The sequence below is a fragment of the Pavona decussata genome, unplaced genomic scaffold, assembly GCF_977016875.1.
Source record: "Pavona decussata unplaced genomic scaffold, jaPavDecu1.1 SCAFFOLD_61, whole genome shotgun sequence".
In the NCBI taxonomy this organism is placed as follows: Eukaryota; Metazoa; Cnidaria; class Anthozoa; order Scleractinia; family Agariciidae; genus Pavona; species Pavona decussata.
Genome location: NW_028145482.1, coordinates 3,779,761 through 3,794,259, shown reverse-complemented (window position 1 = coordinate 3,794,259; position 14,499 = coordinate 3,779,761). Strand labels below are relative to the sequence as shown.

The following is a 14,499-nucleotide window of genomic DNA, read 5'->3' as shown; positions in this document are numbered from 1 at the left end:
AAGACAGTGAATGACAACAGATGACCATGAGTGACCAAGAATGGCAATGAATGCCCACGAGTGACTTACGCACTTAACTTTTCCACTGACATCATCCTGACATCATGATGTTGTTATGACATCATTCAGGGATGATATAGTATAAAACCAGCAAAGAGGCTATTGACAGGTAAAAATTTGGGGACCACCTCTGAATATCATTCAAAATTTTGAACAATTCAATATTACGAAAAAATTTGGAATAGAAGCACCCCCACCTCTCGAATATTATATAATCATCCCAAATTTTCCTCTAACAAAGCAAAATAGTTTACTAGGCAGTCACTTGTGGTAATTCATGATCATTTGTGGTCACTAGTGGTCATTTCTAAGTAGTTTTAGACACTATCCACAGTAAATGATTGTCAGTTCAAACTTCATGTGAATTTAGAAAATCTGCTTTTGAAAAGATGTTGCTCTGTAAAAAATACATCTAGACTCACATCACATGTAAAGATAAAATTATTATAAATATACCCATATATTTTCCACACCAATGCAAGTTTTCAAAATCAACTACTACCCACCGCCCCCCTCCGCAACAACTGTCAGGACCCAGTTCTTCAAAGCCCGATTAAGCTAATCTTGGGATAATATGAACTTTGATTCAAGATTTTTGTTCCTCAGTTGTGACTTAAACTTTTCTTACCACTAACTGAAAATAAGCTTTTAAAAACATTTTTAATAAGCAAGATAAAAACCTTGGTTAATTTTTAATCAGGGATTAGCGTTAATCGGCTTTCAAACAACTGGGCCCAGGGTATCCGAATATCACATCTTTAAAGTTAGGGAAGGTCACATGACCTGTTAAAATGTAAGTGGCCTATTCACATTCTTTACCTTATTCTCTCCTTAACTTTAAACAAGAGTTCTGCTACTTGACCTGGGTTTCCATCAAGATCCATATCTGACTTATCCTCAAAGATAAATGTCAATCCAGCACAGTAAGCTTCGTCAAAACTTGTATAACCATAACCCGATAACGGACCAGCTATTGACGCTTGAATACAACACTTGACATCTTTGTGTATGGCCACCACTTCATCAAATAAAACATCAAAGCCATAAAAGAACGGAGATTCACAATGCTTTCCTTTGGCCTCAGACTCATAACATCCAGATTTGGATGTAACAACTGAACCACCAGTGGTATTTAACATTTTTACTGTCACTGAATACTGATCCCTGTAGTTACCAAATAGGGATACACCATGTAATATTATGTCCTTGTCCACTGTGAATTCAATCTCTTCTGGAGATTCAGGGTCATTTTCCCAGTTGTGACCATTTCTAAACTCAAAAAATCTGCAACACCGTAATGGAGAACCCACCCTGTTGTCATTAACAAATCCAACAGGCTGATCTGGATAGAACGGGTTAGATAGCTTGGAACTGAAATACTTCATGATTCTTGTTTCTTCCTCTTGCGTTAGGATATTGGTGTCCAAAACACCTTGAGTGAACTCACTTTCTTTCATCAGTGAAAAACGTTTGTTTTTGATTATCTGTTCTCCAAGAATAACCCTTTTGCCAGGGCCATCTGCCTTGAGCTTTTGCCTTTCACATTCTCTTTCAGCCCAGTGTATAACAGCTCTGAACAAATCCACCTCTTTGACAGTCAACGTGTCCCTTTCCACCAACTGCTCCAGAAGAGATCTCTCGATTGTCAACAATTCACTTGATTTCAAGTTCTCGTTTGTTTTTGTGTCAATGAAATCCCAACAGTGGTACAAAAGGTCTTCGTGTCCAAACTGTTGCGCGTGTTTTAAGAGATCAAACACATTGCAGGAATCGAGACTCTTTCTTAAGTAATCAACACATTCTTTGGCTAGGCAAGGAATCATGTATTTCGCGGCCAAATATGCTACTTGCATTACGTTACTTCCGGTTAGGAAAATTTCATCCGTGTAAATGTAACGCAAAAACTCAAACATACCGTCATATTCACAGTCAGGAAGATCAATATGTTCTTCGGTTTCCGCCATTTTGCCACAAAACATGGCAAAAAACACGGGGCTCCTAATGGACAGCAAAAACTTGTGAGCTGGAATCACCATCTTGCTTCTCTTGCGGTCACTGCAGTCGCCATGTTGAGATGCTCGAACGACAAATTTAACATCACTCAAACCGTCGCTGTTGAACATGAATTTGCATCTTTCTTTAAAATCAGGCCATTTCTTTGTTACCATAGACATGATTACTGTACAGAAGATTTAGGAACTTTCTGAAACTCCTTGCAAAGGTCTGCAGACGCCTCACAAACACACCCTGCGCATCGAATGAAATCATCGACTATATGATGGCGCTTTTTAGTCCCCAAGTCTCCGCAGCAAGCACCGTTTGCGCGTGCGACGTTGTTCATCGACTTCGGATCTTTTACGGTAAAATTGTTTTTTTCTCTCAATCGGCTTCACCAGGATAACTGAATAATTTCAGCGACTGTTAATTTCACCAGCATTTACTCAGTAAGGAACAGAAAAAGCCGGGGAAGGAACGTGGATCCGCACAGCAACTCCTAAAGTGGGACTATAGTTGAAAATGTTAGAATGTAAATTAACGCGGTATTTGGTAACTTATGTTTGAAGAGCAAGCTAAGAACAAAAACTCACATTTTTCTCTAACACACGACTACTTGGATTTTTTAGCCAAAATATCCGTATCCGCAGCTTTTTAAAGCTTTTTAAAGAGACAATTATCGCACTCGCAAAGCCTTTACGACATTAGTCGCTTTTTTATCGGACTAAAATTACTCGGCAGTAAAAGTTTAAGTGTCATCGCAATAAATTTTTCAAAACCAATTCATATTATCTTTTGAAAGAACTACTTCAAGATTATTAACCTAAAAAGGTTTAACTCTTGGCTTCGGGCAGTGAAAATTGTATTACAGATAGGATATATACAACTAATGGAATAAAGATTAAATAAATCACTTTTTGTGTCACTTTAAGTGTCAATGTATTTAGCGCAGAGCCCTAATTGGGGACGCTTTCCAGATCGAATTAGAATTTAGAAATGTTTGTTTTTGAGGTAGAGGGGAAAGTCGGAGTACCCGATTGAAACCGAATTGAAACCTGACAGCTCTCTTCTATTGAGCGCAGAATTAACTGTGTATGGCTGACTCTGACCGACAAGAAATTGAAAGAAAATAAACTGATTGTTTAGTCTGAGGTTCACTGTAATTAGCTCTGTCACTTATTTTTCATTAACTTATATTATTTAGCTGCTACAGCTAATGGTTGAACACAATCCGTACCTACTCCTCGTTTCAAACGCGCCCGTTGTCATTACTATACTAGTTAGATACAGGGTGCGGAATTTTATCATCCTAGAGCTACCGAAACTACCGGCAGGGCTAATTTAAGATAAACTAATTATACATGTACGTCTCATCGATTATTTTGTCTGTCACCAGTTTGTTGTTAATTAATGCACACTCTTTTCAATTTCGTCGCTGAAGGTAGACTCGTGGAGATGTTAAAATTGCGATGGTCTAGAACTGTCTTAGAGGGAAATTGAACATTTGGAGCAAGCAAAAAAGCTAAACAAGAAGCAAGCAGACCTACGTTTCCCCTTACGCAGCCTTACGACAGCTACTCAGCGTTATAAATTACGCGAAGTTTTTCATGTTATCAAATTATCTCCATATTCATAGCAGTTTTACAGCGGAACTTCAAGCCATCTTTCATGGTATTAATTGCCGTGAAAATAAAGCTCTTGTGTTCACCAAATTTATATATATTTTTTTGAAGGAAGTCACTTGAATTTGCTTTCTCGTACTCATTCACTACACCACCATCGAATGAAGATGAAACTTTGGGAGTTGAACTCACTACTTTGGGCTCTATTTCTCTTGTCTACGAAAGTCGGTAAGGCTGATTGTGCTGAACTATTTCTAACTTAGCCACTCGCTACTTATCTTTCTATAAGTCTAACGAGGAATTTCATAAAGCGGCGGATCCTTCCGGCTATCCCGCTCATAATAAAGTAATATATGTTAATTTTTGAAATCTGCTTTTTTTACTCAAAAAGAATAGTGTCAATGGAAAGTGCCGTCTACACAAGATGTTTTTTTTATGCGATTTTGTTGGCGATTTTAAGCGGTTTAGCCTGAGGAATATGGTACATTGTTGTCGTTCGTTTTGATATTTCCAAAACTAAAATCAAACCACAAAAGTAGCTTTCGAAAAATGTCATGAGCACCTTATGTACTAAAAGTTTCTAAATCATGCGGTAGAAACTTCCTTATAACTTTAGATCAACTTATATAACAATTATCCATTACATTACTGAGGCGTTTTAACTGACAGAAAGACTTTTATAAACAACACTGGTCAAGGAAATTTAAAATACTACTGAGATATTAACTTTGTAGACCGTACGTAGTATATGTATTATTTCTGATGTTTTATTTCATTTTTCCAGCGAAGGTTAATATATCTTATGTTAATGTATAGCCAAAGCTACTCCATGCGCAGTATACGACTTGTACGTTTGTAAACAAAAATTCTAACTTGTTCCGACAATGGGTCTTTCGTGTTTTCAATGCAAATGAAACCCGAGAATGATTGACATGTCTGTTAAACTAAACTGAAACTTTACGAAATCAATGTCAGTGAAAAAAATATAAAAGAGTGCCAGCACCAAGAATCATTGGTTTCACAAGAGTAGCCTCAGAGCGGATCAGTGAGCCAGCAAGATGATTGCTAAAAGTGCCACACTTGTGTTCGTTCTCGCCCTTCTATCTCCCTTTGCAGGTAATGTCGTTGCTTTATGTATCGATTTTTTTAATACCGTTTGAGAACGTTAGGTTGGTTTTAGGGCAGCTTCTTGAACTTGGAATTCTACCGCTGGGAAATGCACCGTGATTTCCATTTAATTGATAGATAGCGGGGAAGTTTGTTTGTTCGTTTCAATGACATTCATATTATGATTGACTTAAAGACTTCGTGAATCGATTAAGGCGTTTTTCCGTTGTAAACTGTCTTGGATCAAAAGCCGGAGTTTTGTGAAGCTTTATAACGAGAGAAGAAGGGATAGACCGGGACGCTAATAAAACAAAAAACAATTGAAATAACTGCGGGTGTGTTTACGATTCTTGGAGGCATTCCCAACACAAGTGGCACGTCCGACGGGATTCTTTCTGTGATTTCGGCTCGAACAAGGGGCAACGGTCAGCGATCAAAATCGACGGGGATGAACAATCAGTATTCATCTTTATGTGACTACGCAATGGGGGACCACTCCAAAGAATTAGACGGAAAAATCCTATCGTTCACGTTTATTCTCAGCAAGAACAAAGAAGGGATCGCTTCTCACAACTAAGAGCCATATCGAGACAAAACGCATTAATTACGTGAAAAATCAAAGCCATCCACACCTTAACAGAATCCATTGTCGAACAGAAATTTGCTAAAGGGGTATCGGAAGAGAAAGTCAGCGTTTGCGCCGGGGAGTACTACAAACCAAAGCAGAGGCAGATGAAAGGACTCTATCGATGCGTCAACTGATAGCAAAAATCGAACAAGAGAAGCGAGCCGCGTACAAGGTGGAATTGGAAAAACATAACATGTTTCTTGAGCAGGAAAAACACGAGAAGCGGATGGATCTTGGACGTGAGTTGTTGGATCAGCAAGTAAAATTTCGAAAAGTGATGGCAGCGAACCAACAGGACCAAGGTTTGCAAGAAACCGTCACTGCAAAGCTTACTATCACGAAATTCGATGGGGCATTTGCGAATTGGTTGCCATTTTGGAACAAGTTCAAGACAGAAATTGACGCCACTGATTTAGCGCCCGTGACAAAATTCGCCTACTAAAAGGGCTAATGGAGCCGAAGGTCATGGCACACGTCGATAAAGCCAAGAAATCCTTAAAGGGGACTATGGTAAAAGTAGCAAAATTGTCAACGCATATATTCGCATTTTTTTGGCACTCCCCAGCGTGACAGGCGCAGATTCGAAGAGAGTGAATGTTTTCTACCAATCAAACCGTGCTATACAACGTGCAGTTATTGGAAATCCCGTGACAGAAGAGAATAACAATGCAAAGAATGTTGCGACATCTAATGCGCGCCATGAGACCAAATCTCTCCTGTATCACGCTGAAGAAACAAAAGCAACGTTCGTTTGTTTATTGCGATGACGCCAATCACTTCTCGCGCGATTTCACGCCGGTGATCACGCTGGAAAACGAAACGAATGTGCTTTAATTGCACATCACGCAACCCAATGCAAGAGTGGGATCGGTTCCAGAATTGCGGACAGAAACGCCACACATCAATTTGCAACCATTGAAACCAACTGTTGGCAGCCACCGTGAGCAAAGTGCATATGGTTTACCCTGGTGTCAAAATTAACGTCCAAGGAGTGCTGTGCTGTGCACTTCTTGATACAGGAGCTGGAAGTTTGTATGCTTCGGTGGCACTGTTGGAGAAAATTCCCAAGCGCTATCGTTCTAGAGAAGTTCGGCGAATTGAAATGATGCTTGAATCCATCTCGCGTGAAGTAGAACTTTCCATAATCACTGTACAAGTGATCGATGACAGCTTAGAATTAGCCGTTGACATCATTAAAATGAGAGAAGGTAGTTTCTGGTGATTGACAATCTGAACTACCAGAGGATTATTGACTCGCATGTTCACCTGGAGGGAGTCCAGATGACAGACAACGACCCTGAGCCACATCAACCAGTGCACCTGATATTGGGCGCAAGCAAATATGTACCAATCAAGACATCTGAAAGGGCCCTTGTTGGACTATTATGTCACCGGGGATCGAAAGCGATCACAACAATATGCTGCTAACTCAAACCAGCCACATAGATTACGCAGAGCTCTGTTAGCTGGATACCTTAGGCCTACAAAACAGTCCAGAGCATGATCAACAGGCAGTGTATATAAAATTTCGAGAGCAGCTAGTACGGGACCCTGACAGATATCCCTTCAATGGAAAGGGAACCATCCACCTTTGGCAAACAACAAAGCAGGAAGTTTGCGAAGACTTGTCAGCCTCAAGAACAAGCTGCAACGTATGGGAGTGAGAGAGAGTAATGCAGAGATCATCGAGCAGCAGAGGGCCGAATAGTGGACATCAGGAGTAATCCACCAAAGGGAACGAATTTTATCATGCCCACAAGCCGGTCGTTCGTGAGAGCTGAAACCGCAAAGCCGAGGATCGTCTTTGATGAATTGGCTCGGGCCAATCTACAAGCATCAAGTTTGGATGATTATCTGTACGCTTGACCCCACCTTCAAAACCACCTGTGGAATGTGTTAGTGTGCATGCGTTTTCTCCCTGTCGCCAGAAACAAGCGTTTATTCGGGTGCGCATCAAGAAGGAAGAAAGGCACGCTTTTAGGTTCCATTGGAAGGGTATCCAGCACTCTGAAGTAGAAACCCGAGCCCTGTTTGGTCTTGTTCCATCTCCCTTTCTTCCAGTGGGAGTGATACCGTGTCACCCTGAATTCTGGGAAGCTTGCATACCAGATCTCGTTGCTGAACTTCGCAAAAGCCTTTACGTCAATGATCTGATCAGTCAGTGGAAAACCAACTGTGAAAGGAGGCGCAGCGCCCAAACCAGGGAGCCATCGGCATCTTCGAGGATCGATGCGAAGTTTGCATTACATAAGTGGCACTCAAATGCTGCCATCGTAGTGGAGAGTGAACCAAGAATGGAAGATAAAGCTCGGTTAACCGAAAGAAAAAGCCTTCAGTCTCCTTGGGCTTCCGTGGAACAAACGAGAAGACTAAATTAGCGTCGTCATAACACAAGAAGATACAGCCGCATCCAAGAGAGGGCTCTTCTGTAGCCTAGCAAAAATCTACGATCTGCAAAGCCTTGTGACACCATTAAGCGTGAACATATGCAAAGGTGGCCTCAGATGCGCCATTGCCACTACATATAGCTACCCAATGGTCGCGATGGAAGAAGGCCTTTGCACTGACGGTCAATATATTAAGGTCTATAACCCTTAAACAAGAGCACTGATTGAAGACGTTAAGCACATGCCTTTGGTGATGCAGGCCAAAACGGAATTTTCGCGACACTGCATGCAGTCCTGGGACAGAAATCCAGCCGTTGAGTAAGGGATTGGTGACAGCTAGTGCTCGACCACTAACATAGTGGCGCTCCTTCGGTTGAGGGGGTGGTGGTGAATACAAGGAATTCGTGGTGTACAGCGTGAAGAAAATGCAGGCAGATCCAAAGATCTCTTGGCGCCATGTACCTAGGAAAGAGAATCCCGCCGACCTAGGAAGTCGAGGAGGGTAAGTCAGTGACTGCAAGCTGTAGTGACAAGAAACAGACTGGCTACCCAACAAATGTGAATGGCCTTCAGACATCGTGACAACCCCACGTTTTAGAGCCAAGCGTAGGCAAAGATAAGTTAAGACCTTTTCGGTGGAGGTAATGCGTCAAAAGACCGACCGGATGAGCTGCTGGGAAAGTTCGGCCTTAGTAAAGTGATGAGGATTGGTGAGTGGCTCTTGATATTCAAAAGTAATTAACGGGTGAAAAAGCATGAGAGAATGGCGGAACCACTGACTACACAAGAGATTCAAAAGCAGCACCTATTCTTGACAGAGCGTGTTCAAAATATTCAAGGCCAAGAAGTGCAAGATGATGAGCGGTCCAGGGGTAGCTAGTCAGGTAGAAAGGATTTTCTTGGGCGAACGTTTACCACCCGACTAGATGCTCCTGGGTCTCCGAGGATGCCTATCACCGCACTTTGCATGAGAAAGTTAGCCTGACTATGGCGCAAAGTCAGAGAGCCTAAGGCCGAGTTCGTGAGGTGATTAAGAAGTTGTATGGGTGTCACCACTTAAAGGCTAATGCCGTTGCTAGACCACCGCCTGGAAATATACCACGAGACAGAATAGAAGGGAGTTGCCCTTCAGAAGTCGTCAGAGTCGACTTGCTGGGCCCGTTAAGTGCCATGTGCGCCAGAAAAAAGAGGGGAAGGTATATATTACCTATTTAGGCCTGTAGCCTTACAAAAGCACTCTACCTGGAACTCAGAAAGAGTATGGAGACTAGGGAGTTTCTTAGAAGCCTCAAGCGATTGCTAGCCAGGAAAGGAAAACCTGAGAAGATATACTCAGACAACGCGGATAAGTACTTTAGACGTCAGGTGGAGCAGCTGGACTAAGGAGTACTTTAGGGGCCTACAAGGGCGACATAGTTTAAAGCATGACAGGAAGGAAAGCACCCAGTTCGAAGGGATCCATTGGAATAATAGAGGCACCGTATGCTGGGCGCGAAGGAGAAGTCCAAGCAGCCGAATTGCGGGCGCCAAGTGGTCACTTGTAATCACTTTTTCTTGAGATATCAGCGGATCGGAGTGATAAAATAATTGACTATTTCTGTCAAAGAAAATCAAACTTTCACAGAGAATGGCGGAAGAAAAATTTAAATTTCCTTCCTGAATATGAATTTCACAGATTTTTTAGTTGCTGTCCAGATTCTATTTTGTTCCCTACTGTTTAAAGACTGAATTAAACATCGTGGAGAAGTATGCATCAATACACGCAGACAAAATTCAGTATACGATGACGTTTACAGAAGCCTGCATTGAGAGACATACCATAGCTCTAAAAGTGTTGTGGTTACGAAATCTAATTAACCTAATTGAAGATCTGCGATGAAGACTATTTTTTTTATTATTCACAGAGGCCAATACAGAGGAAGACGTGGAAGTAAAGGTTAAAAATCTTGACTTTCATGCTTCAGATTCTAAAATACAAGCAATGTTAAAGAAGGCAGACCTCGAGGGTCAGAACTACACGAAAGAATTTTCTACCAAGGTGGTGAAAGGGCCGGGAAGTTACGAACCTGAATATCAGGTATGTTTCTACGATACGAAGATTTGTGCTTTAATGTTACAAAAACTCACTTCTCTGTCATTAACTAGAGCAGTTTCGATACCCATAGTGAAGCCTCAGTTATATATGAACGCGAGAAATAGCTCCCAAATAATTTAATTGGTCACAATTAAATCAGGATATCCAGCGTAAAATTCCGACGCCCTAATCACTTTGCCATACCATTTGTTGACTTCTGAGGTTGCTACAAGGCCCTATTCAGAATCTAATCACGATTGTCTTTTCTCTCTTTCCAGCGTTCGTATCTCTTCTACAAGAAAGTAAAATGTTCAAGGACACAGAAGATCAAACAAAACTTGGACACTTTGATAACTGGTAATTAAAGTTATATCCTTAATTTTTATTTAAAATCTGTTTTCGAATTGCTTTACTGTGAACAAAACATATATTTGTATATAAAACATCTATATTATAGTGACCTCATAGCCGAGGCTTTACAACAGCGAACTGAAATGATATTTTCCCATGCAGGTGTATTGGGAGAGAAACTTACAACCAAGCTAGGCAAAATAATAACATCCAGGCACCTAGACAACATGCAACAGTGTATAGTGCAACTGGAGCTTGTATACAAGAGACCTGGCAAACCTTATGGCAAGAAGGTTTCCCCTCCGCAACTCAAAAGACGCTACCGTCGCTTCATCAGTCGCCGCCGCAGCATCAGTCGCCGTCGCTTCATCAGTCGCCGTCGATTCATCAGTCGCCGCCGCAGCATCAGTCGCCGTCGCTTCATCAGTCGCCGCCGCAGCATCAGTCGCCGCCGCAGCATCAGTCGCCGTCGCAGCATCAGTCGCCGTCGCAGTATCAGTCGCCGCCGCAGCATCAGCCGTCGTCGCAGCATCAGTCGCCGCCGCAGCATTAGTCGCCGTCGCAGCATCAGTCGCCGCCGCAGCATCAGTCGCCGTCGCAGCATCAGTCGCCGTCGCAGCATTAGTCGCCGTCGCAGCATCAGTCGCCGCCGTAGCATCAGTCGCCGCCGCAGCATCAGTCGCCGCCGCAGCATTAGTCGCCGTCGCAGCATCAGTCGTCGCCGTAGCATCAGTCGCCGCCGCAGCATTAGTCGGCGCCGCAGCATCAGTCGCCGTCGCAGCATCAGTCGCCGCCGCAGCATTAGTCGCCGTCGCAGCATCAATCGCCGTCGCTTCATCAGTCGCCGCCGCAGCATCAGTCGACGTCGCTTCATCAGTCCCTGCGGCAGCATCAGTCGCCGTCGTAGCATCAGTCGCCGACGCAGCATTAGCCGCCGTCGCAGCATCGCGATTCTCTGGTAAATTGGTAAAAGAACTCAGCAATTTTGCTTGTAAGTGGTAATAATAGCTGAAAAATAAACTCATGGTTAAAACCTGTTAATTCGTGTTTATTTCTCTGTGGAAAGAATCCTTAAATCGAATCTTGGGCTATCCTGGATTTTTCAAAGCAATGCAAAACAGGGTTAGTTTCCAGCAAAAAAGCAACATTTTACCGACTTTCTTTAAAATCATCAACTTACCCTCCGATATGATGTCCCGTCTCTTTGATTTCTTAAGAAAGAAATCTTGCGGCCTGCCATTGATGGAATTTTTATAACTACGTGAACTTGGCTAATTTTGACGATTTTCAATTTTTGCCTCCATTTTGAGAGACTCGTCAACATAGAGCGTTGCAGCAACCTATCTCGGAGACAGACCTCAAACCATCGGAAATAAAGAAAAAAAGAACCGATTGAATTGCATCGCAGTTCAATTGAAAGCGGTTTCTTACGGACACATGCCTATTTGGTGTTTCAAATTCGGCGATTACTGATCGCTCAAAGAGAAGCCCATTCTTTTGCTTGAGGAAGCGTATCAATCAGATGAAGATCTTCTCACGATTTTTTCCTTTCCGAATTAGTCCGGCGTCGAAGTTTTTCCACAAAACATCACCCGCCATAGAGAAATCGGAAGTGCAACTATCTAAATTGTTGACGGACTCTTTCCACCCGAACGATTTGTAAATAGTCACCTTGGTTCAATTGCGCCTACATTTTACCATTTACGGGAGTTCAAATAATCCAGGGCTCGAGAAATCGGGGGTACAACTACAGTGTTTGAGTGAAGCGAATCCAAGGGAAACCACTTCTGGTTCGAGTGAACGAGTGTTTCCGATCGAGAAATCGAGGGTTTGCGAGGAATATGTATTTCAGGATCTTGACTTGCTTGCACGTGTTTCCCTGCCCTTCGCGCGTTGTTTTGGTTTAATAGTTTTGATCGCCCAGAGTAATTACTCTACTTCTGGTTTTACGATCATCAAAATGTATTAAACACCAACCTAAACTTACGTGGAACGTAGTCACTCAGCTCACTTTTGAAGGGCAAAGAACAATTTTGCAATTGGCTCTCTACTGGACGAACATTAATATACCTACAATTCGTACTTTGTACACACCGGCCAAATGTACACACCGCTACAAATGAAACCGTCGCTTTTGAAATTCTCGCCCAGCGTACACAATTATTTTCCATTATCCATGAATATTCGTTGGTAAACAAAAATATTCTAACAGAAAGCATAAGGACAAATCAGAGCAGGCTTGTGCAATGAGAAAATTATAGGGTTATATCAGGAGATGTGCCACAAAACACGGTACTTTTGACAGTAACTGTTGCTAAACTATTGTTTACAAAGTTTAGCAACAGTTTCATAAATGGAAATAATGTGATGGAAATTTTTAAGCCTGGTGAATAAATGAGAATGATGTATTATTTAGTAAGTGACACAGGCATACTCGGAAAAACATCCGAGTGCTCCTATCAGGGGTCGAACCTAACCTACTAGTTCGGATGCTCTACTACTGAGCTTCAGGAGACTTGTGGGAACCAAGGCCATTAAACTAGGTTCATGGGACAAACATCCTGCACATTGCTAGGATTGGAATGTCAATGTGTGGCAAATGCGCAATGGAAATAGTCTGATGGAATATGTTAAGCCTGGTGAATAAATGAGAATGATGCATTAATCAGTAAATGACAAAGGCATACTCAAAAAAAATATATCATAAATGAATTTGTTATATGATTTATTTTTTTCGAGTAATTACTGACACTGAACTAAATCACGCCCATGTGACCTGGATAACGAAAATGTGCTGGAAAGCATACGGTCCTTCATTTGTTAATTACTGTGCAATCCCGACTTGAACCCTCGATTTCCCGAAACTCCCGATCACTCGAACCAGAAGCCAACAAATGTTAATAATTTCAAAGCCATAGTTATCTCATTTCTTGGTTTGTTGCTAACATTTGTTGATGACATGTTCGATGGAAATAAGGCCGTTTTAGTCGAATGTCACAACTTTCACCTCTCACTTGTGAAACAGAAAATGGATTGCGGCCAAATGTTTTAACAGCTTTTCATAGACGATGGATGGAACTTTCCACTGACATGTTGAAGAGCCTGTGAGTACGATCGCGAGCCACTTCTCCATTTTATTCCTTTGAACTTAGGCTAATTAAAATCGCATTATTGCGATATAAAGTGCTCAAAGTAGACAAACTTTGTGCCCACAGATTCATTACAGCTTATGATTGCAATTCATCACATTATAAACGTGAATGTTCTTTGTTTTAACTAGCGAATTAGGAGGTTTTGAATGATCTGTATTCTCCTGAACTAGCAGCTGCAAGTCTTGCAATACTCACGATCTCGCGAGTGGGTTTCGAGAACTGCCCGGGGTGCGAAAAGTTCGAATCACAAAATTAAAAATTAAATTTCTCCTTTCGTAATTGATATTTGTCACCTACCGTGCAAAGAGAAGTTGATTGAAACGTTATCAGTGAAATCTATTTTTAGATAAAAATTGAATATGAGGTTCTCAGGAATAGTCGCTTTTAATTGATCACTTTCTTCTTTGGAAATTAGAATGGTTAACTTACATGTAAGGTACAACGCCATGCTACAAATTTCCTGTAATAAAGCATGTTTTACTGAAATACCGTTGGTAATGGTTCGATTTAGCGCCCGGGGCGCTTATTTACTTATGGTACCTCAAGGGAGGGCGCTTATTCGAAACAGGACGCTTATTTCTTTTTTGAGAAAAAGCAAATTTGTGACACAAAGCTTGAATTACAAATGAGTTTTTGAATTACTGTCCAAGGAGGGTCCCCAATAGGGTTCTTCAATCCCGCCATCCCGGGCAAAATTTTCCCTGAATCCCGTAATCCCGACCGCTGTTTTATCCCAATTCCGATCCCGGTGAGGTCATAATTTTTTTCAAGCCCTTTACCTCGACGAAAACAGGCATTCTCAATCGGATGTAAATTACTACTGCAAATGTGAACACTGATCGTTTCCACTGGTCTTTGGTCACCGAAAAATTAGCTGTAAGATTATTTCTTTTATTTCGTTCCACCATAACCACGACATTGTTCGTTTAATTTAAGACGTTTCCCCCGAATCACGTCAGTCAATAAGTCAGATAGCAATTTCTTTTTAGAGCTTGTTCTTTTTCCTTTTTTTTTTTCCTCTCAATTTAATAGTGAGGGCTGCGTTTCTTATCATGTTGATCCTTGGAAAAAATTTTCAGTCAGGGATAATGGCCATCAAAGTCTGAAGAGCACTGCTACCACG

At 41.8% G+C, this 14,499-nt stretch overlaps 2 protein-coding genes across 3 annotated transcripts; one reads left to right on the top strand and one right to left on the bottom strand.

Moving 5' to 3' along the window:
• Positions 1–875: 875 nt before the first annotated feature.
• On the bottom strand, positions 876–2,234 carry LOC146479167 (BTB/POZ domain-containing protein 6-like). The gene has a single exon (XM_085111130.1). The coding sequence runs from the start codon at positions 2,232–2,234 to the stop codon at positions 876–878; it is 1,359 nt and encodes a 452-aa protein (XP_084967256.1).
• Positions 2,235–3,485: 1,251 nt separating this feature from the next.
• Positions 3,486–11,265, top strand: LOC146479166 (uncharacterized). Of its 2 annotated transcripts, none has more exons than XM_085111422.1 (4): positions 3,486–3,905; positions 9,704–9,876; positions 10,152–10,230; positions 10,387–11,265. In XM_085111422.1, exons 1-4 carry the CDS (start codon positions 3,839–3,841, stop codon positions 11,184–11,186), a joined length of 1,119 nt encoding a protein of 372 aa, XP_084967548.1. In that variant the 5' UTR covers positions 3,486–3,838; the 3' UTR covers positions 11,187–11,265. The 2 variants fall into 2 exon arrangements, with proteins under 2 accessions (XP_084967548.1, XP_084967549.1); XM_085111423.1 differs by lacking the exon at positions 3,486–3,905 and adding an exon at positions 4,627–4,793.
• The last annotated feature ends 3,234 nt before the right edge of the window (positions 11,266–14,499 follow it).